At 43.3% G+C, this 26967-nt stretch overlaps 1 protein-coding gene across 5 annotated transcripts in view; it reads right to left on the reverse strand.

Annotated features, from left to right (window-relative positions):
* Positions 1–129: 129 nt before the first annotated feature.
* The window catches only part of k6pp (6-phosphofructokinase type C), a 38003-nt gene continuing 11165 nt past the window's right edge, over positions 130–26967 (reverse strand). The window contains exons 2-23 of one of the 5 annotated variants that reach the window (XM_045714308.1): positions 25059–25132; positions 23098–23175; positions 22237–22426; positions 21850–22015; positions 21644–21688; positions 21233–21341; positions 20879–20974; positions 19392–19484; positions 18912–19037; positions 18548–18612; positions 18239–18308; positions 17988–18011; positions 15245–15391; positions 12722–12792; positions 12503–12590; positions 11608–11760; positions 3757–3921; positions 2510–2571; positions 1692–1803; positions 1399–1498; positions 1091–1196; positions 130–901 (exon numbers count right to left, since the gene is read on the reverse strand). In XM_045714308.1, the coding sequence (XP_045570264.1) occupies positions 760–901; positions 1091–1196; positions 1399–1498; positions 1692–1803; positions 2510–2571; positions 3757–3921; positions 11608–11760; positions 12503–12590; positions 12722–12792; positions 15245–15391; positions 17988–18011; positions 18239–18308; positions 18548–18612; positions 18912–19037; positions 19392–19484; positions 20879–20974; positions 21233–21341; positions 21644–21688; positions 21850–22015; positions 22237–22426; positions 23098–23175; positions 25059–25132 (2282 nt within the window). In that variant the 3' untranslated portion in view covers positions 130–759. Of the gene's footprint in view, positions 902–1090; positions 1197–1398; positions 1499–1691; positions 1804–2509; positions 2572–3756; positions 3922–4768; positions 4922–11607; positions 11761–12502; positions 12591–12721; positions 12793–15244; positions 15392–17987; positions 18012–18238; positions 18309–18547; positions 18613–18911; positions 19038–19391; positions 19485–20529; positions 20626–20878; positions 20975–21232; positions 21342–21643; positions 21689–21849; positions 22016–22236; positions 22427–23097; positions 23176–25058; positions 25133–26967 lie in introns of all 5 variants that reach the window. The other 4 variants (XM_045714307.1, XM_014190352.2, XM_014190350.2 and 1 more) reach the window with 4 other exon arrangements.

Below are 26967 nucleotides of genomic sequence, written 5' to 3' on the forward strand. Positions count from 1 at the left end.
ACCTTCCGTACCAGACACAATGCTACATGCAGCTTTATCCTGTGAGATTTCCATGCCCATCCTCTGACATCAAATGTTGAATAGTGTGGTGAGGAGAGGTGACGTGAACTTCACATTGAGGTTTCACAATTGTCATCACAATAAATATTCTTTAATACATGGAGAAAACACTCGGATCACACAGTGAGTTAACATTTATAATGGGTTTCACAAACACGTCCTCAACTAAGCCACAAAATACAGCGGCGGAACTAACATGACCTACTCTTAGATGCCAACCCGGGTTTGATACGGAGTGACAGCACAACAACACTGGAGTAGACCTACAGTAGGTGGTGGGATAAACAGCTCTCCCTTTAGGAGAAGACAGAGAGGGAAGAAAAAGCACCTATGGGAGTAGACTAGGGTTACATCCCAGTTCTCCACCCTTTTCCAAAAGTGTGCACTTGCACACTCCCCATCATGAATTTAAAAGCATAGGATTGGTGTAAGCATTGGCTGGAAGCAGTTTCTACCAGTGTAAAATCCATATGAGAAAGTATGCAAGTGCATACTTCGGAAGAAGGGTGGACAGTTGAGCCCTATGTAGCTTCTGAGGGGACATGAGTATGGGACGGAGTGAAAGTGCTGGTAAGACTTACCATGATTGGAGCTAAGTTACACTGAATGGATCAGCTCAGAGCAGCCCAGCTCTATCTAAAGACTAGCCTATCCAGACTATGTGCTGGTCTAGCCTACCCAGACTAGGTGCTGGTCAGTTCAGTCCACCTTCTTGGGCCTGACCCGGGTCACATGCTCCAGCTGGCCAGAGTCAGACACATCGTAGCTGGTCTTGTACTTAGCCAGGATCTTCATCAGGGGGCGGAGCTTCAACCACCACTGTTCCTTAGGGATCCTGTGGCTGATAGGGTAGAATAGGACAAAACACACACGAGACCATGATGACATAAAATAAACCGTTTGAAGCTTTAGTTAATGCACTCAATTTGGCACTTTGTTTTATACGGGTGGACATTGTCAGTTAAATTGAAGGAAGAATGTTTTAACCTTGTGCTACCATGGTCTACACAACATGTAAAAGTTGTCTTACACGAAGTCTGTTTGGTCTTTGAGCTGCACCACTGGTTGGAAGACCATGGCTCTGCGACGCATCCCCAGCAAACAGGCAGTGTCCTCTGTGTTAGCAAACACCTTCCCTGCACAAGGAGAACAAATACAGTCAGGCACACTTATTACAGCCTATTCCCCCTATGGACCATGGTCAAAAGTAGTGCACTATATAGTTGATATGGTGCCATTTAGGATGTATATTAACCAATATGCAAACTAAAAAGGCCCCATCTTTTTAGTATTATTTTCTTAGTATTTTTAGTATTAAATTCAGAACAGGTACTCTACCTTCTTTATATGACTCCTTGAGCTTTCTTGAAATCCATTGAATCGCTTTGGCTGCAATCTTCGTTCCAAAGTTCCTGTCGAATGGGGAAGGAGCACCTCCCTTTGGAAATAAAAGAAATAATCTGTTTAACTCAGGTCAGGTTCATGTCATAATAAACTGTAAGGTAATATGTGGATTACACAGTAACATGATCAATATACAGTATGCCGTCATTCAATTCACATCTGAGTGGTATCAGTTGCAATCGGGCTACAGTGAGTGCGAGTGTGTGTGTGTGTGTCTGTAACCACACCTGCTGCATATGTCCAAGGACATTCTTCCTGCAGTCAAACACTCCTTTCCCCTCCTCAGAGTACAGCTGGTAGATGAAATCTGTGGTGAAGTTCTCATTGGAGTTCTCATTCCTGTAACGTCACACACATACAATGTCAAAGTTCCATTTGTCCTGTTGCTGCGTTACAGGGTGATTCTTCCTACTGTGTTCAGTAATACTGAGAAATATTCAGTGGTCTCTACAGAGCCTCGATAGACCGTCACAAAAAGTAGAGTATTTTAACATACAAATAACAATTTGTATTAATAGCCTACACAGTGTGGCATAAAGATTATTGTTAACATACTGTACATTTGTAAAGAGGCTATCATGCTAGACATGAGCTCTGCCTTACCTCAGCACCAAGCCCCTCTGGATGCCCGTCTTACCTCAGCACCAAGCCCCTCTGGATGCCCGTCTTACCTCAGCACCAAGCCCCTCTGGATGCCCGTCTTACCTCAGCACCAAGCCCCTCTGGATGCCCGTCTTACCTCAGCACCAAGCCCCTCTGGATGCCCGTCTTACCTCAGCACCAAGCCCCTCTGGATGCCCGTCTTACCTCAGCACCAAGCCCCTCTGGATGCCCGTCTTACCTCAGCACCAAGCCCCTCTGGATGCCCGTCTTACCTCAGCACCAAGCCCCTCTGGATGCCCGTCTTACCTCAGCACCAAGCCCCTCTGGATGCCCGTCTTACCTCAGCACCAAGCCCCTCTGGATGCCCGTCTTACCTCAGCACCAAGCCCCTCTGGATGCCCGTCTTACCTCAGCACCAAGCCCCTCTAGATGCCCGTCTTACCTCAGCACCAAGCCCCTCTGGATGCCCGTCTTCATCTTCTCTGTCAAATGCTCGACGTTGGACTGAAGCAGAGAGAAAAGCCTCACATTATCTGTGATAAGTCTGAAGTATTCTAGAGTATTCCACCTCTATCTGTAACCTACATGAGCTTTCCGAGCTGCAGAATGAAGCTCGTTTCTCTGCTGTGTGTCAGGGACAGAGTACTGCAGAGTGCTCTGGTGACCAGGAGGTGGCACACTTCTTACTGCTGTTCTGTCCCCGACTTAGATGAGTTGTCACCATTCACTCCAATTAAAGTAGGCTACAGTATACAGCATGCCGATGGAACATATGCTAGACCACTGAATTACACTCAACATTATCTTCTGTTTATAATGAGTGTGTGCTCTTTGCAACACATGGGTAAATATCGACATCACCTTGTTCCACAATGGAGCATATATATAACATTCATTGCATTAAATAATAATGTAGCATATATATAACATTCAATGCATTAAATAATACAAATGATTTCATCTGTCATTGGTCTGGTCTTAGGAGACTGCATATTTTATCCATGATCTGAATGGCTCTACAACATTTGTGTACCTGACAACAGCAGAATGTCTCTCAGACAATAACAACTAGCACGACAGCAACACTCTAGTGCTGTTGAGTAGGCCTCCTCAAACCATAACAATGAGATCTGTCTTGATCAGAGCTTAACACTCCTGGAATGATGATGCGTTCTACCTATTAATAACCACCATAGCTACGTACTGTAATGTACTGTAATCTGGGTCACTTGAGCGCTCCTAAAATAGAGGCCCCTCATTAAAATGCAAATCATTTTATAACATTTTTGACATGCGTTTTTCTGGATTTTTTTGTTGTTATTCTGTCTCTCACTGTTCAAATAAACCTACTATTAAAATTATAGCCTGATCATTTATTTGTAAGTGGGCAAATGTACAAAATCAGCAGGGGATCAAATACTTTTTTCCCCCACTGTATGTACATATAGGTAGGGATAAAGTCACTAGGCTACAGGATAGATAATTAACAGTAACAGCAGCATATGTGATGAGACAAAAGAGTTAATGCAAAAAGGGTCAATGCAGGTAGTCCGGGTAGCTATTTAGCAGTCTTATCCTGCATATTCCCTCCTGATGCCGGGAATCTTCCAACCAGGATTTCTGTAAAACCTGGGAATTTCAGGAAAGTTACTCACATTTTTCTACCTTATGTAAAACAATGTCCCTCACCTGGAGATCTCTGATGTCGAAGGGTTCCTCATAGATGTAGACAGCGTCAGCCCCCGCAGCCAGCCCCCCGACACTGGCCAGGTACCCACAGTACCCTCCCATGGTCTCAATGATGAACACACGCCGCTTGGTCCCACTGGCAGACTGCTTGATGCGGTCACATGTCTGACACACACAGATGCTCATAGTCAGATCAAATAGACACACAGGTTGTGTCCATAATGGCAACCTATTCCCTTTTTAGTGCATTACTTTTGACCAGGACCAATAACGCTCTGGTCAAAAGTTGTATAGGGAATAGGGTGGCATTTGTGACACAAACCAATGTTACGATTATCAATAGCATGCAGACAATGTTGTTTTGTTAGGTAGTAGCTACTGTACATACAAAATGCTGTGTATTGGTATCAAACATGCTCACACAATTACCCAAAACATGCTTCATGTCGCAATATAATACGATAATAAAATACAAACAGCATTTCAAGATTTACCAAGATGCAGATCTAGTCTCAAAGAATTCTTCCATAACATCAAACCAGAAACCAGTTAGAAAAGGAACAGGAAGTCTAATTCTAACTAGTAAAGCATGTATGTTCTAAGTGTACACAAATGAGGCTGTTTACATTGTGTGTGATTGAATGTGGAAGACAAATCATGGGAAAAATCTGTCTGTTGTCAGTCTATATTCCCACAATAGTTTCACAATGTCAACTAGGGTCGCACATCTGTCCAATAAGTGAACTAGTTTTTGAGCTAATAATTATGACTTGTAGATGTCTAGGAAAGCAGACCACATAATAATACAAATCTAGTGATCACTGATAACTTCAAATGGTACAGTATCATTTCACCCCTGTTAAAAGCTGTGTTCTAGCCTGAGTGCCGGTCTGTTTGTGCTATCATGCCAACTCATTGCCACTCCTTGTCGTGCTTGGCTTGACAATGACACCAATGGAGTTGGCAAAAGCATAAACAGATCTGGGACCAGGCTATGTGAGTTCTACCTTACCTCCACGATGGCATTGAGGGAAGTGTCTGCCCCGATACTCAGATCAGTACCAGGCACATTGTTACTAATGGTGGCAGGAAGCACACACATCGGGATGCAAAAGTCCTCATGGCTGGTCCGGGCCTCATAGAGCTGCAGCAAACACTCAAACGCCTGGTGAAGTGGTGCGTCACAAACGCGTTACACCACTATGTGAAGCATCTCATACTCAGAGAGACACTACTACACGTTACCCTAGTATGGGCTGTGTCCCAAATGGCACCCTATTCCCACTGTAGTGCAATATACAGCCCATAGGGCTCTGGTCAAAAGTAGTGCACTATAAAGGGAATAGGCTCTCATTTGGGAGGCAACTCATACTATATGTTACCCTATTAAGGCCTGATCTACACCCTATACCATGTAGTATCTGTGTGTGTAAGGCTCTTTCCGTGTAAGAGAGGGGTTGGCTTGGCATCCCATTGGCAAAGAGGAGACAGAAGAGGGGCGATGTTGGTTCGTCACCCTAGCTGGCAGACAGACAGAAGTGTTGTCGTGGAAACAACAGTAGACTCAGTCAGTCACAATGCAGCCTGGCGACACTGCACTTGACCTTACGACGTGAGGGAACGTTTGTACGCAAGTGGCAAAATGCTGGTTGTTATCCGTCAGGTCCACTACCCATGCAGACAATCGTGTTCAAAACAAAATGGTGGTCTGTCCTGGTTGAAGACAACAATTAGATAGGCTATTACTGTTCTATGAATCATTTCATCTCCCTTTTTTTCTGTATATCAGCAACAGATTGTCAGTAAACTCAAATTAAAATGCTATATTTGTTTCTTTCTTCAATAGAGTATAGTGACTATTCGTTTCAGATGCTTAGTGAGAATCTAGTTTTGGTTGATGATAGAAATAAAATCAACTAGATGGGTGAAAGTAAAATGATTGGTTAGAGAAAACATCTAAATGTTAGTACTACTACTACTTCTACTTCATTCATACGCTTCTCTACCAAACCTCCACCTCATCCACCTCATCCACCTGGCTTGTAGCCATTTGGATAGCAGGATAGGAGTGTTGTAGAGCTAAGGGTTGTGTTAAACCAGACCAGGGACCAGACATCTCATCATGTTTAGTAAACAAGGTGCAGGGAGAACAATGGAAGTCGCAGGGTCCAAAACATGCCACGTCACTAGTGCATGCCCCTATCTATCACTTACCTGGGACCTAACTGAGAGCTCCACTATGACATTTACCAGCAAAAACAACAGACACCAGAGGCCTCAGACTGAAAGAACTAGCCCTAATATAGTACTACATTCCTAATACTACCCCTACCCCTAATACTACCCTACCCTTAATATACAGAGCCTTGCAAAAGTATTCACCCCCTTGGCATTTTTCCTATTTTGTTGCATTACAACCTGTAATTTAAATTGATTTTTATTTGGATTTCATGTAATGGACATACACAAAATAGTTCAAATTGGTGAAGTGAAATGAGAAACATAACTTGTTTCAAAAAATTCCTAAAAATTAAAACGGAAAAGTGGTGTGTGCATATGTATTCACCCCTTTGCTATGAAGCCCCTAAATAAGATCTGGTGCAACCAATTACCTTCAGAAGTCACATAAATAGTTAAATAAAGTCTACCTGTGCGTAATCTAAGTGTCACATGATCTGTCACATGATCTCAGTAAATATACACCTGTTCTGAAAGGCCCCAGAGTCTGCAGCACCACTAAGCAAGGGGCACCACCAAGCAAGCAGCTCCATGAAGACCAAGGAGCTCTCCAAACAGGTCAGGGACAAAGTTGTGGTGAAGTACAGATCAGGGTTGGGTTATAAAAAAACATCAGAAACTTTGAACATCCCACGGGGCACCATTAAATCCATTATTAAAAAATTGAAAGAATATGGCACCACAACAAACCTGCCAAGAGAGGGCCGCACACCAAAACTCACGGACCAGGCAAGGAGGGCATTAATCAGAGAGGCAACAAAGAGACCAAAGATAACCCTGAAGGAGCTACAAAGCTCCACAGCGGAGATTGGAGTATCTATCCATAGGACCACTTTAAGCCGTACACTCCACAGAGCTGGGTTTTATGGAAGTGGCCAGAAAAAAGCCATTGCTTTAAGAAAAAATAAGCAAACACGTTTGGTGTTCACCAAAAGGCATGTGGGAGACTCCCAAAACATATGGAAGAAGGTACTCTGGTCAGATGAGACTAAAAGTGAGCTTTTTGGCCATCAAGGAAAACACTATGTGGGAACATCATTCCCACAGTGAAGCATGGTGGTGGCAGCATCATGCTGTGGGGATATTTGGGACTGGGAAATTGGTCAGAATTGAAGGAATGATGGATGTCGCTAAATACAGGGATATTCTTGAGGGAAACCTGTTTCAGTCTTCCAGAGATTTGAGACTGGGACGGAGGTTCACCTTCCAGCAGGACAATGACCCTATGCATACTGCTAAAGCAACACTCGAGTGGGAGACATTTAAATGTCTTGGAATAGCCTAGTCAAAGCCCAGACCTCAATCCAATTGAGAATCTGTGGTATGAGTTAAAGATTGCTGTACACCAGCGGAACCCATCCAACTTAAAGGATCTGGAGCAGTTTTGCATTGAAGAATGGGCAAAAATCTCAGTGGCTAGATGTGCCAAGCTTATAGAGACATACCCCAAGAGACTTGCAGCTGTAATTGCTGCAAAAGGTGGCTCTACAAAGTATTGACTTTGGGGGGGGTAAAAATCTATTTTAATTCCAGGCAACAAAATAGGAAAATGCCAAGGGGGGTGAATACTTACGCAAGCCACTGCACCTACCCCTAATATTCCTACCCATAATACTACCCCTACCCCTAATATACCTACCCCTAATACTACTCCTAATATACCTACCCTTAATACTACCCCTAATATACCTACCCCTAATATATCTACCCCTAATCCAACCTTACCCCTACTACTACCCCTAATATACCTATCCCTAATCCAACCCTACCCCTAATACTACCCCTACCAACCTAGCCCTAATCCAATCCTAGCCCTAATATACCTACCGCTAATACTACCCCTAATTTACCTACACCTAATCCAATCTAACCCATAATATACCTACCCCTAATACTACCCATAATACACCTACCCCTAATATATCTACCCTTACCCCTAATTACCTAACCCTAATACTACTCCTAATATACCTCCCCTAATACTACCCCTACCCCTAATACATTCCTGCCCCTAAATTACCTACCTCTAATATTACACTTACTCCTAATACTACCCCTACCCCAAAATTACCTACCCCTAATACTACATCTACCCCTAATATACCTCCACCTAATATGCCTCCCCTAATACTCCCCCAACACGTAAATGACCTACCCCTAATTCTACCCCTATCCCTAATATACCTCCCCCTAATACTTACTCTACCCCTAATATATCTACCCCTACCCCTAATATATCTACCCATAATACTACTGCTACCCCTAATACACCTCCCCCTAATACTATACATACCCCGAATATATCTACCCCTACCCCTATTACTACCCCTACCCCTAATATACCTACCGCTAATACTACCCCTACCCCTAATACTATCCCTACCCATAATTTAGTACTACTCCCCTAATACTACCCCTACCACTAATATATATACCCCTAATATACCTCCCCTAATACTACCCCTACCCCTAATATACCTCCCCCTAATACTACCTCTACCTCTAATATACCTCCCCCTAATACTACTCCAACCCCTAACATACCTACCCCTAAAACTAAGCCTCCCCCTACCCCAATTACTTACCCCTAACACTAATCCTACCTCTACCCTTAATTACCTACCCCTAAAACTAATCCTACCTCTACCCTTAATTACCTACCCCTAAAACTAATCCTACCTCTACCCTTAATTACCTACCCCTAAAACTAATCCTACCTCTACCCTTAATTACCTACCCCTAAAACGAATCCTACCTCTACCCTTAATTACCTACCCCGAATACTACTCCAACCCCTAATATACGGTGCCTTTAGAAACGATTCACATTTTGTTGTTGTTACAGCCTGAATTTAAAATGGATTAAATGTAGATGTGTTTGTCACTGATCTACACACAATACCCCATCATGACATCACAATACCCCATCATTGTCACGACTTCCACCGAAGGTGGCTCCTCTCCCTGTTCGGGCGGTGCTCGGCGGTCGTCGTCGCCGGCCTACTAGCTGCCACAGATCCCCTTTTCCTTTTAATTTAGTGCTGTCAAGTTTATCACACCTGTGTCTTGTTTTCTCTGATTTAGGTGGGTATAATTTTCCCCGCTGCAGGTTAGGCTGCGTGCGGGATTGTTTGCCTTAGGGAACATGTAAGGGGTGCGTGCCTGCACCACGGGCGTTGTTTGTTTCATTTTACGGTATGTGTTTACCGGGGACATATTTGCTTGTGGCTAGCGGAGTTCAGGTTTCTCCCCTGTGTGTATCGCTGTGCTTGTGGAACCACCAAAATAAACAGTGGATTCTCCTTGAACCCTTCTGCTCTCCTGCTCCTGATTCCACACACCCCCCTCCATCGAGAGGCCTTGTTACAATCATGACATCACAATACCCTATCATGACATCACAATACCCCATCATGACATCACAATACCCCATCATGTCAAAATGGAATTATGTTTTAGAAATGTTTACAAATTAATAAAAAATAAAATCTGAAATGTCTTGCTTCAATAAGTATTCAAACCCTTTGTTATGGGAAGCCTAAATAAGTAAAATGCTTAACAAGTCACATAATAAGTTGCATGGTCTCACTCCGTGTGCAATAATAGTGTTTAACATGATTTTTGAATGACTACCTCGTCTCTGTACCTAAGGTCCCTAAGTCAAGCAGTGATTTTCAACAGATTCGACCACAAAGACCAGCAAGGTTTTCCAATGCCTCGCAAAGAAGGGCACCTATTGGTAGATGGGTAAAAAAAAATATGACATTGAATATCCCTTTGAGCATGGTAACGTTATTAATTACACTTTGGATGGTGTATCAATACACCCAGTCACTACAAATATACAGGCGTCCTTCCTAATTCAGATAAGAAGGAAACAGCTCAGGGATTTCACTATGAGGCCAATGGTGACTAACACAGTTACATAGTTTAATGGTTGTGATAAGAGAAAACTGAGGATTGATTAACAACATTTGTAGTTACTCCACAATGCTAACTTAATTGACACAGTAATAAAAGGAAGCCTGTACAGAATAAAGTTATTCCAAAACATGCATCATATTTGCAACAAGGCACTAAAGAAATACTGCAAAAAACCTGGCAAAGCAATTCACTTTTTGTCCTGAATACAAAGTGTTATGTTTGGGGCAAATCAATACAACACATTACTTGTCATGGTTCCTCCTGACACCAGAGGGTGTTATTGGAGAGACTTTTATTGGACTCAGGTATGTCTTATTCTTTTTTTCTGTGGTCCTTTGCAGAAGCTTGAATTGTTTACTGTGTGTGGTCGTTTCCTGAGTGAGTTTTTGAGACTTGTGTTTCGTGTTTCTCAATGTAGTATTATGTTTATCCTTAACCACTGATTCCTCGTCTGGTCCCTTCTCTGCACCTGGGTCCAACCTTACCATGTCACATTACTGAGTACCACTCTCAATACTTTCAAGCATAGTGGTGGCTGCATTATGTTATGGGTATGCTTGTAATCGTTAAGGACTGGGGAGTTTTTCAGGATAAAAAACTACATGGAATGGAGCTAAGTACAGGCAAAATCCTAGAGAAAAACCTTGTTGTCTGCTTTCCACCAGACACCAGGAGATTGTTTCAGCTTTCAGCGGGACAATAACCTAAAACACAAGGCCAAATCTACATTGGAGTTGCTTACCAAGAAGACAGTGAATGTTCCTGAGTGGCTGAGTTAGTTTTGACTTAAATCTACTTGAAAATCTATGGAAAGACCTGAAAATGGTTGTCTAGCAATGATCTACAACCAATTTGACAGAGCTTGAAGAATTTTGAAAAGAATAATAGGCAAATGTTGCAAAATCCAGGTGTGGAAAGCTTTTAGAGACTTACCCAGAAAGACTCACAGCTGTAATCGCTGCCAAAGATGCTTCTACAAAGTATTGACTCAGGGGTGTGAATACTTATGTAAATTAGATATTTCTGTATTTCATTTTCAATAAATCTGCAAAAGTTTCTAAAAACAGGTTTTTACTTTGCCATTATGGGGTATTGTGTGTAGATTGGTGAGAGAACCCCCCCCCCCCAACTTAATCAATTTTGAACTTAGGCTGTAACACAACAAAAGTGGATTAAGTCAAGAGGTATGAATACTTTCTGAAGGCACTGTACCTACTCCTAATACTACCCCTACCCCTAATATACCTACCCCAAATTACACCCCTACCCCTAATATTCCTAATCCTACTCCTACCACTACTAATCATACACTACTGTACCTCTTTACATGGGTTGAGCTTTAATGAAATCACTGTTAACCGCTTGCTGTTTGTACAATTACAGTCTCTGAAATTGATCAGAGGATAAGTTGTCATTCTATGTCTAACTCTTTCACTTAGTGTTTACTATGCCCTTCTATGGCTTTTTAAACTCTAACTATTTCATTTCAGATGATAAAGTAGCACATGCATACCTCAGTCAACACAAATCAGTTTGATGCCTTTAGGTAACGCTCAGTTACATTCAGCCAGTTGTGATGCTGGGAAATGCCACGCCCGAGCTGCGATCAGTGAAGCCCCCAATTCTGATTGGCTGGAGGGTGTTCTTAAAACACGTAAACTTGCGATCTCTGACCCCCAGCTAGACTTACATCAGTAATAGCATTCAAAGCTGTGTCTGCGCCAATGCTGAGGTCAGAGCCCGGTATATTGTTGGAGACCGTGGCAGGGACCATAACCATGGGGACACAGAACTCATTATATTTCTCCCGGGCAGCGGACAGTTCCATGACTCCCAGGAAGGCCTACAGTACAGGGCAGAGCCAGGGCTTTAGAGCGGAGAGTTAATTGGGTTGCATCCCAAAATGGCACCCTATTCCAGTATATAGTACACTACTTTTGACCAGGGCTGGTCAAAAGTAGTGCACTCTATCGGGTATAGGGTGCCATTTAGGACAAAGCCATGAGTAAAGACATGACAAGGTGGGCGGAGCCAGTGTGAGGGAGCCGGGCCTATCAAAACGGACAGTGTGACATAGGAAGCACCCCACAGTGTAACTGACACAGATATGGGAGACACAGGGAGGAGAGCCTGAAGGGTGCTAGGAATTGTGGAGAAATATGTTGTTAATAATCATAGGAGGGAATAATGGAGAATATTTTTGTCACTTTAGATTGTGAAATGAATGAATACAACAGTGTGACAAACGTAGAAAAAGATATGAGACAGGAGTATATTCCAGTGTATTTCTCAAAGATTATTATTAGTATTACTATTTGAGTGTATTACTATTACTAAGATTCAAATTTTACTCCAAAAATAGAACTCTAATGTAAGATCTTTTCAGTTTGCCGGACTATGCATTTAACCATCAAGTACTTAAAGTATTTGAGGATTACTAGAGTAGACTATGCTAAAAACATTTAACATTTATAAAAAGTACAATATACAATTTGGTAATACATAGTAGTGGTATAATACTGTAATAATATTCAATTGTTATTTCAATGTCCAATGCATTTGATGCTGTGATGTGCTGTACATACCTCAAATCCACCGATAACAAGCAAAGCATTAATGTTATGTATCCTGATTTGTTCAGCTATCTTATCAAGATGCTTCGCTGGAAGGGTTCTGAAATAAGAAATGAAAATCTGTGATAATCTACAGTACCCAATATGTCAGTGGTGACTTTCCATGCTGCACGTTTTGAAACACTTTGCGTGTCCCAAATGGCACTCTATGGGCTCTGTTCATTGGCCTACCTCTTTGTTCCCAGTATGGACCCCCCTTGTCCAGTCCAACCACCTACATCTCCCCATTTAATCTCCTTTATCTGTGTGGACACAAACACAGCAAAACTGCGTTTGAGATTGAGGTTTCAAATGTGTTCTGAGTAGTCTCTATAAGCTCTCCAAATTGCTAACATCCTCATTCATTACGTTCATTTCAATGGGACACAAAACATGCTAAAGGAATGAATGACATTCTAAAAAACAATCACGCACATCAGATTTGCAGTCAATGATATAGACATATAACATCTATCCTGCTTTGTATGACAGCTTGATTGTACTGTATTATCGCTCATTGAAGCACACAGGCTCTAATCTACCAACAGTACTCTACCAAGGTCTCACTCATCCCTCAGTGTTGGGAAAGGTAAAGTAGCATTTGACCATGGACGAAGGAGCACACCATTATTTTCAATCACTTATCCCTGTCTTCATGCTTTCCTCCAGCTGAGTGCCCAGGGCTTGAAACAAAGGCTGACCCAGGCAGTGTTGTTTGAGGTCTGGTGACAGAGAGTGGGTGACAGAGATGGAGTGACAGAAAGAGGGAGTGACAGAGAAAGGGAGTGGGTGTGAGGGTGAGAAAGTAGGGGTTAGAGGCCTAGGGAATGGGGATGAGAGTGGAGGTGAGAGAAAGGCCTGCATAAAGGAGAGGGGATGAGAGTGGGGGTGTGAGAGAGGCCTGCATAAAGGAGAGGTGGTGAGTGAGAGGCCTGCATAAAGGACAGGGGGTGAGTGAGGGGCCTGCATAAAGGACAAGAGATGAGTGAGAGGCCTGCATAAAGGACAGGGGATGAGTGAGAGGCCTGCATAAAGGACAGGGGGTGAGTGAGGGGCCTGCATAAAGGAGAGAGGGTGAGTGAGAGGACTGGCCTGGATAAAGGAGAGGGGGTGAGTGAGAGGCCTGCATAAAGGACAGGGGGTGAGTGAGAGGCCTGGATAAAGGACAGGGGGTGAGTGAGAGGCCTGGATAAAGGAGAGGGGGTGAGTGAGAGGACTGGCCTGGATAAAGGACAGGGGGTGAGTGAGAGGACTGGCCTGGATAAAGGAGAGGGGGTGAGTGAGAGGCCTGGCCTGGATAAAGGACAGGGGGTGAGTGAGAGGCCTGAATAAAGGACTGGGGGGTGAGTGAGAGGACTGGCCTGGATAAAGGAGAGGGGGTGAGTGAGAGGCCTGGCCTGGATAAAGGACAGGGGGTGAGTGAGAGGCCTGCATAAAGGACAGGGGGTGAGTGAGAGGACTGCATAAAGGAGAAGGGGTGAGTGAGAGGCCTGGCCTGCATAAAGGAGAGGGGGTGAGTGAGAGGCCTGGCCTGGATAAAGGACAGGGGGTGAGTGAGAGGCCTGCATAAAGGACAGGGGATGAGTGAGAGGCCTGGCCTGGATAAAGGAGAGGGGGTGAGTGAGAGGCCTGGCCTGGATAAAGGACAGGGGGTGAGTGAGAGGCCTGCATAAAGGAGAGAGGGGTGAGTGAGAGGCCTGGCCAGCATAAAGGAGAGGGGGTGAGTGAGAGGCCTGCATAAAGGACAGGGGGTGAGTGAGAGGCCTGCAAAAAGGACAGGGGGTGAGTGAGAGGCCTGCATAAAAGAGAGGGGTGAGTGTGAGGCCTGCATAAAGGAGAGGGGGTGAGTGAGAGGCCTGCATAAAGGACAGGGGGTGAGTGAGAGGCCTGCATAAAGGAGAGGGGTGAGTGTGAGGCCTGCATAAAGGAGAGGGGTGAGTGTGAGGCCTGCATAAAGGACAGGGGGTGAGTGAGAGGCCTGCATAAAGGACAGGGGGTCAGTGAGAGGACTGCATAAAGGAGAGAGGGTGAGTGAGAGGCCTGGCCTGGATAAAGGAGAGGGGGTCAGTGAGAGGCCTGCATAAAGGACAGGGGGTCAGTGAGAGGCCTGCATAAAGGAGAGAGGGTGAGTGAGAGGCCTGGCCTGGATAAAGGAGAGTGGAGGTGAGAGTAATTGGTTTACTTACTTACTTACTTACTTACTTACTTACTTACTTACTGACTTTATTGTCCCCATGGGGAAATTTTGTTGCAGTGTCATGTACACGTTTAAAGTGGTGTTTAAATACAAAACAAAATTGACAATACAATTGTAAGCACTGTAAGCACTCATGTTTATCTCCCCACACAAGTCTATCTGAAAAACACCATCAGTGTCAGTGGCAGCGGACACAAGAGTAAAGGTGACTTACAGTAGGCAGCTACTTTTCTACTCTGCAAAGCCAGTCAACAAGGTCACTATAACCTTTAGCTTATCTGGCTTCACTGTCATGTTTATATTAATCATTTTAAATATGCGCTCTGGTTATTCTAATGGCTTTCAAAATATGGTGTATACTGCATTTCAAGGTCAATGGTGTAAACAATACTAGGGGACAAATATGATCAAATGTGTTGAACAGTGAGCAAACAACCTGTTGATCATGTGGCAGTGAGACCATCATTCTCACTGGGAAAGAATGAAATGACTATAATCATGTGTCTTAACCCCAGCACCTGTCCCTTGTAGAATCCCTCGAAGCCGTCGTTAACGGCGAACATCTTGTGCCCCTCGGTGATGCCCACCCTGACGGCCGAGCGGACAGCTGCGTTCATGCCCGCAGCAGGGGCACCCACGTTCAGCACCGCCACGTTGAAGGAGCTCTGAGGATCAACAGCACAGCCGTCACACACACACATTTAGAAATACACACACACACAAAAATACATACACATTTTAAACTAGCAGAGTTGGGGTCAATTCAATTTCTATTCAGTAAATTCAAAATGCACATTGATACCCATATCACCAAACCCCTCTGTATACAGTGAGGGAAAAAAGTATTTGATCCCCTGCTGATTTTGTATGTTTGCCCACTGACAAAGAAATTATCAGTCTATATATTTAATGGTAGGTTTATTTGAACAGTGAGAGACAGAATAACAACAAAAAAATCCAGAAAAACGCATGTCAAAAATGTTATAAATTGATTTGCATTTTAATGAGGGAAATAAGTATTTGACCCCCTCTCAATCAGAAAGATTTCTGGCTCCCAGGTGTCTTTTATACAGGTAACGAGCTGAGATTAGGAGCACACTCTTAAAGGGAGTGCTCCTAATCTCAGCTTGTTACCTGTATAAAAGACACCTGTCCACAGAAGCAATCAATCAATCAGATTCCAAACTCTCCACCATGGCCAAGACCAAAGAGCTCTCCGAGGATGTCAGGGACAAGATTGTAGACCTACACAAGGCTGGAATGGGCTACAAGACCATCGCCAAGCAGCTTGGTGAGAAGGTGACAACAGTTGGTGCGATTATTTGCAAATGGAAGAAACACAAAAGAACTGTCAATCTCCCTCGGCCTGGGGCTCCATGCAAGATCTCACCTCGTGGAGTTGCAATGATCATGAGAATGGTGAGGAATCAGCCCAGAACTACACGGGAGGATCTTGTCAATGATCTCAAGGCAGCTGGGACCATAGTCACCAAGAAAACAATTGGTAACACACTACGCCGTGAAGAACTGAAATCCTGCAGCGCCCGCAAGGTCCCCCTGCTCAAGAAAGCACATATACATGCCCGTCTGAAGTTTGTCAATGAACATCTGAATGATTCAGAGGACAACTGGGTGAAAGTGTTGTGGTCAGATGAGACCAAAATGGAGATCTTTGGCATCAACTCAACTCGCCGTGTTTGGAGGAGGAGGAATGCTGCCTATGACCCCAAGAACACCATCCCCACCGTCAAACATGGAGGTGGATACATTATGCTTTGGGGGTGTTTTTCTGCTAAGGGGACAGGACAACTTCACCGCATCAAAGGGACGATGGACGGGGCCATGTACCGTCAAATCTTGGGTGAGAACCTCCTTCCCTCAGCCAGGGCATTGAAAATGGGTCGTGGATGGGTATTCCAGCATGACAATGACCCAAAACACACGGCCAAGACAACAAAGGAGTGGCTCAAGAAGAAGCACATTAAGGTCCTGGAGTGGCCTAGCCAGTCTCCAGACCTTAATCCCATAGAAAATCTGTGGAGGGAGCTGAAGGTTCGAGTTGCCAAACGTCAGCCTCAAAACCTTAATGACTTGGAGAAGATCTGCAAAGAGGAGTGGGACAAAATCCCTCCTGAGATGTGTGCAAACCTGGTGGCCAACTACAAGAAACGTCTGACCTCTGTGATTGCCAACAAGGGTTTTGCCACCAAGTACTAAGTCATGTTTTGCAGAGGGGTCAAATACTTATTTCCCTCATTAAAATGCAAATCAATTTAGAACATTTTTGATATGCGTTTTTCCTGATTTTGTTGTTGTTATTCTGTCTCTCACTGTTCAAATAAACCTACCATTAAAATTATAGACTGATCATTTCTTTGTCAGTGGGCAAATGTACAAAATCAGCAGGGGATCAAATACTTTTTTCCCTCACTGTACATACACCTGCTCATAGTGGTTGATACTGGGTAGAGATGCTCTACAAGACTGGCAAAGCTGTTGTCTCCGTGAAGAATGGAGCAGCATGCAGAGACAATCTCTAGCAAGGCCTCATGCTACGGCTCCAAGATGCTGCATCTGTATAGGCTGTTGTTGTACTTGACATAGACCACTGGCTCTGAGCTCAATCACATGATCACAGCGTGCTCATGGACAGATAGACCCCACGTACATGAGTGCCCTCATAGGCGTGGTAATCTCAAAGTAATCTCTTACTTTGAGCAGATCACAAGCATGTGTCTGATTGATACTTCTCTGCAGAAGAACTAGTTAGTAGGCTACTATGGCAACAGCAAGCATACTGAAAGTGCAGGAACAGGGCACTTCTTAGAACACAGACCTACTGTGCTTCTACTAAGCAGAGCCATGAAGAAATAAGCAATGAGGCTACAGCAACAGACATCTGTCATTTTGTGGCACTATTTACATTCAGAATGGTCTAATCCTACATGTACTGTGTCAGAAGCTGTCTAGTTCAATTATGGCCCTATGGAGGTATTATTCTATTCAAATAAATATGTTGTTAGACATTTTTTTTACCTAAAAGCTACTTGTTGTTCTATTCTACAGGGCCATTGATGCAGCAAATTAGTATTTCAAACGAAGCCTGGTCCCAGATCTGTTTGTGCTCTTGCCAACTCCATTTCTGTCGTTGTCAAGCCGAACACGGAGAGTTGGCATGATAGCACAAATGGTATACATATAGGAGAACTTAGCACTGATCCAGAGCTGGTATATTATAGTAGGTTACAGTATAGTACGTACATTATATGGGAGCTCATCCTCTTCCTATCCCCTCAAGACAGAAAACAATTTAACAAACACACTCTGTTAGTGTCACAAAAAGACCTCAGTATGAGCCACAATGCACCTCAACAGGAAGTACCTGATCCTAACGCACAAATCTGAGAAACGCTGGAAAGACACAAACGTTAGGGAAAACACATGTGAATGTCACAGTAACTTTGTCAATGTACAATATAAATGTTTGCCTTGGGTTATCTGAGGATACTTACATTTGGGAGTTCAGAGTCTGCTTTCCGGTAAGACAAGAGTTTGTAGGTGTTCAGGTTGTTTTCGAAACTCCTGCAAAATGTTAATGAAACATACTGTTATTCATCCATCTACCTTTTGTCCAGAAACCTCCATTACTAAGTTGCATAAACTTTTAAAGGCAACAGGAAAATGAATCTGAATCCTGTAAAGCTGTAATGGTCCTGCTAGACTAGACTGCTGGCCAAATAAAGATATGTATCTTAGAAATACAGAGATATCACTTTATTTATCAAAGAATGTAGAATTGGTACAAGAGTCAGATAATATACCTGCCACGCAGTCTCACAGCTTCCTCAAAATTCTTCTCGTCCATGGCTTTCTGGACGTCTTGTGTCTATTGAGAAAATAAATATGAGTGGTTAATGTGTCTGGAATCAACAGCCTATCAATTGTCTTTATTCATAATAGATCTATAATGTATACAGTAGGTAGAAGTACTTGATGCATCCTGTAAATGGTGTAGAACCTGAAAACATCACAAAGGGGTAGGCTATCACTTCATTACTGTTGAGTAAAGCAGTCTCACACACACTATCTTGGCTGGCGGCCATCACCATCTGTACACTGTACAGAATACTAATCCAGGGTCCCAGCAGGGCCCGTGTAGCATGTGAACACACAGTGTAAGTGTACCATCTGAACACACTCCATAAGGGGCAGACGGACAGCCTGGTTCCCACACAGAGACACGACGCAGGCCGGGGTGCTGGCTGACGCCTCCAACAGGGCCAGGACCGCCTCCACTCCCATACGACTGGCCTGGACAGACAGGGTGGAGGGCTAAGGTCAAATAATATTCATACTGGGGTCAACTTAGAATTAATGGTGATTTGGGACACTGGGAAAATAACTTAAAGTTCAAGTTAGAAATTGCATAACAGTATGAAATGACATGCTCTTTAAATGATGCTGACCATTCTGAAACTGCCTCATGGTTACTAACCAAAACAAACAAACCAGGGATATTATTCAGCTATTAGACAGACGGCAGCACAAATGGCTGTGACTCTAACTGAAAAGTAGTGCACTATATAGGGAATAGGGTGCCATTTAGGAAGCTACCCAGTCTATAAGTGCCTTTTCATTGTATGTGAGTATGTGGGTAACACTCACCAGGATCCGGTCGAAGGCAGAGGGGGTTCCTCCTCTCTGGACGTGACCCAGGATGGTGACTCGGGTGTCAAAGCCCAGACAGCTAACAACCAGCTATAGCAGGAGAGGAAGGCCAGGTATTGAGCAATGTACGTTTCCTCAAATTAGCAGAGTAATTAAATAACACTTACGTCCCAAATGGCACCCTATTCCGTATATAGTGCACTACTATAAAAGTAATGCATTATATAGATCAGTGTTTCTTAATCCTGTCCTGGGGACCCAAAGGAGTGCAGATCTGATTCCACTAATCAAAGATTTGATGAAGAGCTGAATCAGCTGTGTAGTGCTAAGGCAAAAACCAAAATGTGCACCCTTTTGGGTCCCCAGGACCCGGACATAGAGAATAGGGTGCCATTTGGAATGCAACAATTGTTTATTTGTATTGTATGGTAGAAAGAGAATGACAATGGCATGCTATTTCTTAGGAAGAAAGACAGAAGGGGAAAGCACAAGCACTGTACACCCATGCAAAACAGTTCCTGTCATGTACAGTAAGTGAGTCTCCAACACTTACACCTGTGTGTTCCAAATGGCACCCTATTCCCTATATAGTGCACTACTTTTAACCAGAGCTGGTCAAAACTAGTACAGTATATTATAGAGAATAGGGTGCATTTTGGACTCAGCCCTTGTTCTTTTGTTCTGCCAGGTAAACTACTGTATAAGACTCTTACCAGAACAGAGATCCTATAAGTTCTATATGTATTTATATGCTTACCAGGTTAGGTATGCTGATGAAGAACAAGGTTGCAAGGCACAAACAGGAAGAAGTATAATTCACAGAAGTTCACATCACTAAGAAAGATCCAATAAAATACTTAGATGAAGAGTTAAAACATGGACAGCATGTTGTTAATGGGACAGAGAGATGGAGAGATGATGATGTGCAGCCAGAAGTAACCACGGCACACAGAAGTACTGTACCAGACCTGGGTTCAAATACAATATGAAATCATTTCAAATACTTCAGGTGGGCTTGATTGAGCTTGTCTGGCATAATTGAACCAATAGAAAAGTCGCAAAAAGATTTCAAATAGGATTTGAACCCAGGTCTGCAGAGGAGTACACCACCAGCACAGGACAGCTGAGTACTTACTTCCTTAATATGGTCTGTAGTGATAGGCTTGTTGTGAGAATCTATCGCCCCCTCAGCTACAATAATGATATTGAGCCGTTTCTTATCTGCACGGTTCTATAAGAATACAAACAAAGCACAGATATACAGTACATGACAGAACATTTTTGCATTTGGCTTTTCAAAAGCTGGACCCGGTTTATGCTGAGACAGCTGCATGCCTACCAGAGAGAGAGAAAGAACAGATCTGCCTAGTACCTCTGTCCATCTCTCACTTAACAGAGTCCTTTCATCTGTAAAGCATGGAGCTATTCACACATCTGTAGGACCTGCTTTTGGTTCCCCCTTCGTTGCATATTCAGGTACTCACATCCTTGACATTATTAACAGTAATAGCCTTTCCTTGTCTGTCAATGGCTCCTTCAGCAACAATGATTATATTCAGCCTTGAACCCCTGGATCGGCTCTGGGCATTAAGAAACACAATGAACACTGCTGCTTTTGCTATGGTTGGAGGAAATACAATACACCACAATGTGTTATCACTAAGCAGTAAATCCTATTCAATGTGAGGTATAGATTGAAATGTATTTGTTAGATCTGCAGATGTCGGCTGTTACCTTTGTGTGTGTGTGTGTGTGTGTGTGTGTGTGTGTGTGTGAGTGTGTGTGTGTGTGTGTGCGTGCGTGCGTGCGTGCGTGTGTGTGTGTGTCTGTGTTGTTACCTCAGACAGTTTCTGACACATCTGTTCCTCCCACCCGTCCTCAGGGGGCATCTCAGGGATCAGCACCCAGTCAGCCCCACAGGCCAGAGCACTAACTAGGGCCAGGTACCTACACACACACACACACACACACGCACACACGCACGCACGCGCGCACACACGCACACACACGCATGCACGAACGCAAACACACGCACACACGCACGCACGCACACACACGCATGCACGCACGCACACACACACACACACTGTACATTTAGTATACAATAAAATATAAAATATAAATACATGCAATACAAACCCATTTGTATGTATTATGTACAAACATTTTCAAAGCAGGACTGCTGAGAGTCCATTGCTAAATTGTAGCAAGTACAAGAATAAAGCAGGAAATGAAATGCCATTCCATACCCACAATGTCTTCCCATGACCTCCAGCACAAACGTCCTCTGGTGGCTGAGAGAAAGGAGAGAAGTCTGTGTAAATGTTGATTGTGTACAAACAACACCACTGAGCTAAATATGCCACTGTATCTGTCAGCACCTTTGTCTCGTAAATGTTGGCTCATCTAAAAGTTAAGAAATGTACCATTCAACAACAATCATCTATGTCAGTACCTCTGGGCTGTGGTCATGATTGCGTCCACCACCTCTATGATTCTGTGCAGGGCAGAGTCTGTCCCGATGGTCATGTCAGTGCCACAGAAGTCGTTGTCGATGGAGCCCACCATTCCCACGATGTGCAGCTCTGAGTTGTTCTGGGCAGCCTGCTCATCAATCAGACCTTTATACACAATGCAACGCAATATGAAGCCACTGGCTTCACTACTGAGTAATGTACACTCATAGATGGAATGGCTGTATACAGGCTTTAGTAATTCATAGTAATACATGTTTTACTACAACATGTCAGGCGTATAAATACATTTTTTGCGTAAGAAATTAGTGATGGAGTAGATTACTGTGAACATTAGGTCCACTCCATTGACTACAACATTGAGATACCCTGCTGGACCAGTTCCTCCAGCAGTCCGCTCCACTCCTCTCTGAAGAGGTTGGCCCCAGTGAGGCTGCCGTCCCCTCCGATCACACACAGGTTGGTGATGTCACGCTGCACCAGGTGGTGGGCAGCCTTCAGACGCCCCTCGTGGCTGCGGAACTCCTTGCAGCGGGCACTGCCAATGACTGTGCCACCCTGACAGGAAAACACAACAGCTAAGAATTCAGATGAATGGGTGAATGACAGTTGGAAAGATGGATTGATGGATGGATGACAACTGAATTAATGGATGGATGACAACTGAATTGATGGATGGATGACAACTGAATTGCTGGATGGATAAGTGGAGGTTGGTGGATAGATGAATGAAGATGGATGATTGAATTAATTAATGTTGGAAGGATAGATGGATAAATGTGGATGGATGGATGGATGGATGAAGGTAGGATAAATGGAACAAAACAGCTCTAGACCAAACCAATGGATGACATTATCTGACACAATTGAGCACTGCTGCATTGACAGGTGTCATAGATTCAACATCTCACAGATTTTTTTGGTGTTGTGTGGTGTGTTTTGTTGTCATTAACTATCAGGTTCATGCAGAATCCATAATGACAGGGCACCTTCCACTCTGTTAAGCATCGGCCAGAAATGCAGCTGCGCTCAACTGTCACATGCAATTTGTAAATTCTGGGACCACAAATATATTCAAACCATTAACCATCATATACTGTATAATATACTGCAGCCTCTGGCCAAAATATTCATTAACCACTACGTATACTATATATATAGCCTGTGACTGTGATGATGTTAAACAAATCCATAGTATTTTGCCTAAAGGCATTAATTGCACTACTTACCACTTGCAGCATGCTTGAGACACTTTCCCATGATGCCTCTTCAATGTTATCCCCACCATCTACCATACCCTGGTAACCCTGCATGGAGAAAATAAATATTAACATTATCTCACAGCATAGGCCTATATTTCCTAGTATTAACATGAACATATTCATGAATTACAATGTTGTTACATAGTAACAGTCGTTGACTCTGCAATGCATCTTTGATAACATCAGGGATATTGACTTACAATCATTTTGAGAGGACAATGCTAAATCATGCTAACTGCTACCTGTAGCAAAAGTAAACAACATATTATCATGGATGCTGTCTCTGCTGGCATACATAGACAACTCGAGGTAAGATCAATTTGGCCCAAACATGAAAATTAGATGAACCATCCCTTTAACACTAGCACAAATGATGTCCACTTATTAAAGGTATAATGATATATCTCACAGCATACTGTTGTTTATTCAAGACTCATGGTGATGGCACTACAGGGACGTCTGAAGCTTCCTGTAATCCAATTATTTAGACATTGACACCAGAGCTCATATCCTCCCGCCTCCATTGAGTCAGACAGAGTAGATGACAACATGTTACAGTTAGCCTCTTGCAGAGCGTATGTCCCAAATTCCAACCTATTCCGTATAGTGCACTACTTTTGACCAGCGCCCATACCCCATATAGTGCACTACTTTTGGTGTGCATAGGGCTCTGGTAAATAGCTGTGCACTATATAGGGACTAGTGTGCCATTGGAGACACAGACAGTGAGTGTGCTGTGAGCCTGCTCAACGGAATACCTTTCATCAGTAATCCAACACTGGAGTCTCTAACAATAGACGACACTTAAGCAAAGACTCCAGCCACACAAGTCATAGGGTCTCTACTAGCACACAGCAAGCGGTACCAATGCAAGTATGGAACCAACAGGACCCTGAACAGCTTCGACCCCCAAGCCATAAGACTGCTAAATAAATAGTTAAAATAGTTAACTAATTAGCTACCTGCATTGACCCTTTTTGCATTAACTATTTTGTCTCATCACACACGCTGCTGTTACTGTTCATTATCTATCCTGTTGCCTAGTCACTTTATCCCTACCTATATGTACATATCTACCTAAATTACCTCGTACCCCTGAACATGGACTCGGTACTGGTACCCCGTGTATATACAGCAGCCAAGTTATCATTACTCATTGTGTATTTATTCCTTGTGTTGTTATTTTTCTATTATTTATCTGCATTGTTGGGAAGGACCCTGTAAGTAAGCATTTCACTGTTAGTCCACACCTGTTTACAAAGCATGTAACAAATACAATTTGATTTGATATTCTCATACAGTATTCCATCATGACCTCTTATGACCAGGTGTTACGTCATCATTAAGTGAAAACTGTTGAGACAGAATCACACCTAATTTAATTCTTAAGCCCTGGAATTATTTTATTTGACCCCATTGTTGGAAGGGCCTGTAAGCAAGCATTTCACTCTAGTCTACACCTGTTTACGAAGCATGTGACAAATACAATTAGATTTGATTTGACCCCAGTGGACAGGGACATTCTTAGATAACCTCCAGAGTCAGAAGTATGATTTCCTCAGCATATTAATTCGCTGCTTAAGTATGGGAAACTGCTCCCGCTACCAACACCATGACTTCACAAGTTTCCAATTCAAATACTCTACTTCTCATTTCCATGACCCTTAAATGAAATAAGTCATCTCGTTGAACATTTATACCGAAGAATCGCTCCTCCTCTGTTTTATTTAAACATAATACATTTTGCATAGAGATCCTGTTAATCACCAATTTAATGTAGTGTTCTATTTCATTTTGTAACATTTTGTTTATCCAAACCACTACTGCTCAAAGAAAAAGCTTTGAGCACAGAGCTTGTCGGTGTTGATTTGTCTCAGTGTCAGTGGTAGAACAGTACAAGCCTGCGGGAGTGTCTGTCATGATCTCACCTCATGGACGAAGTAGACTTTAGCTCCCACATAAATACCCATGCGGACCACAGCCCGTACAGCAGCATTCATACCTGCACAACAACAACACAGAGAGGCAGAGAGAGACAGAGAGAGACAGAGAGAATGAAAAATACATTCATTATATGACAATGCATGTTATATTTGGTAGGATACAGGCTGAAAATACTAATCAGGGAGATGGGATGAATCATGTAAATCAAGTTAACATGGTGTGCTCCGTCCAGCAGAGAAAGATACTTGCATAGGCATTGACCTTGATTCAGTATCTAATACATTTTCCATTGACAGTGTGGAAATTGATCATAATGATTACAAAGACTTGCATCTTAGTTGCACCAAAACTACGTTATTGTAATACAAGTGTGGTAATAATTTTTAATGCAGTATCTTTGGTCACCTTATTAAGGACAAGACAATACACTCTAATCTAGTCCCTACAGTAAAATGGTTATCTGGCTGTCCCCATAGGAGAACCCTTTAAGGAACCATTTTTGGTTCCAGGTAAGAACCCTTTTTGGTTCCCCTTCCACAGAGGGCTCTACATGGAACCAAAAAGGGTTCTCCTATGGGGACAGCCAAAGAACCCTTTTAGAACCCTTTGTTTCTAAGAGTGTAGCACTTACTGCTTACAGCCACATTCTCATTAGTCTGTACACGCAGCCAAGAACAGTAGGGCCAACACTGCTCTATGCTGATGTCCTTCCACTTCTCCCACACCACACAACAAGGCTGCTATTCATTGGCTTCCCAGAGCACTCTGAGTGTGGGCGGGAGCAGGCGCTGCCTTGGATGTCATTATTGTCAGTGTCAGCCTCCAAGAGCTTCTTAGGCCCACAACAATGGACTCACATGTCTGAAATGGGACCCTATTCCCTATAGTACACTAATTTTACCCCTATTCCTTATATAGTACACTTACTTTGACCAGGGCCCACATAGGGTACACTACATAGGATATAGGGTGTCATTTCAGAATCAGCATGCCTTCACAGTAAACAGACTGTAGAGAGACCAGAGTGCATGGTTGGTCTGGCACAGATATGAAGGGTCTGTTGTCTGGGTCGATGCTAACGAGCACTGATTCTGGTACTGTGGGTTGGCTGGTGCCAATCATTGTTGCTAGGAGACCAGTAACAATATGAGATGGAGACCTGTGTGTACACAGAAAATGGTACATATATTATCCAATGTAGGCTAACAATGATAAACACTTAATCCCACTGGAAGATTTCCTGAAGCATGGCCAATGGTTCTGTGAGTCATTTTAGGAATCACCCTATATACAGAACCAACTGATCTTTTCTGGCAGGTAAGACTTGGAAGTGGTTTTTACTTAAATCACGTGAGAAAATATGCATATTGAATTTTCTAGTCTTCAGGGTAGGCTACAGGATGCTTTCTAGCTTCGACCGCAACTGGATTCTGACGGGACTTTTGTCTGAATCGCACTATATTCCTGCTGTGTAGACAATGGTAGATTTCATGGTAGGTAGTCTCGCACAAAGTGCTTGGTCTAATGGTAGCCCACTGTTGACACAGCAGGAATGTAGTGTGATTGTGACAAAAGTTTGATTCAGGTGTTTATTTGATAGCGAGGGACAAATGTATCTTTACGACGGCCAAGTAGTGTTCGTAGAGATTATGGATTAGGTATGTTTAGGTATGTTTGATTTCTCAACAGCAGGCAATGGCATGTATTCATGAACACCAAGGTAAGCCAGGCTTCCCCCAAAAATGTACCAAGAAAAAAATTAAAACACATCAAATAATGTATCTTTCATCTCTCTGTGTTTCATAAGTTTCTCACAGGAGAAAGCATCCAAGCGATCAAAACAGTGCTCCTCTGTCTCTCTACGTGGCAACCATCTACAGTTGAAGTCTGAAG

This window comes from Salmo salar, chromosome ssa03 (assembly GCF_905237065.1).
Source record: "Salmo salar chromosome ssa03, Ssal_v3.1, whole genome shotgun sequence".
In the NCBI taxonomy this organism is placed as follows: domain Eukaryota; kingdom Metazoa; phylum Chordata; class Actinopteri; order Salmoniformes; family Salmonidae; genus Salmo; species Salmo salar.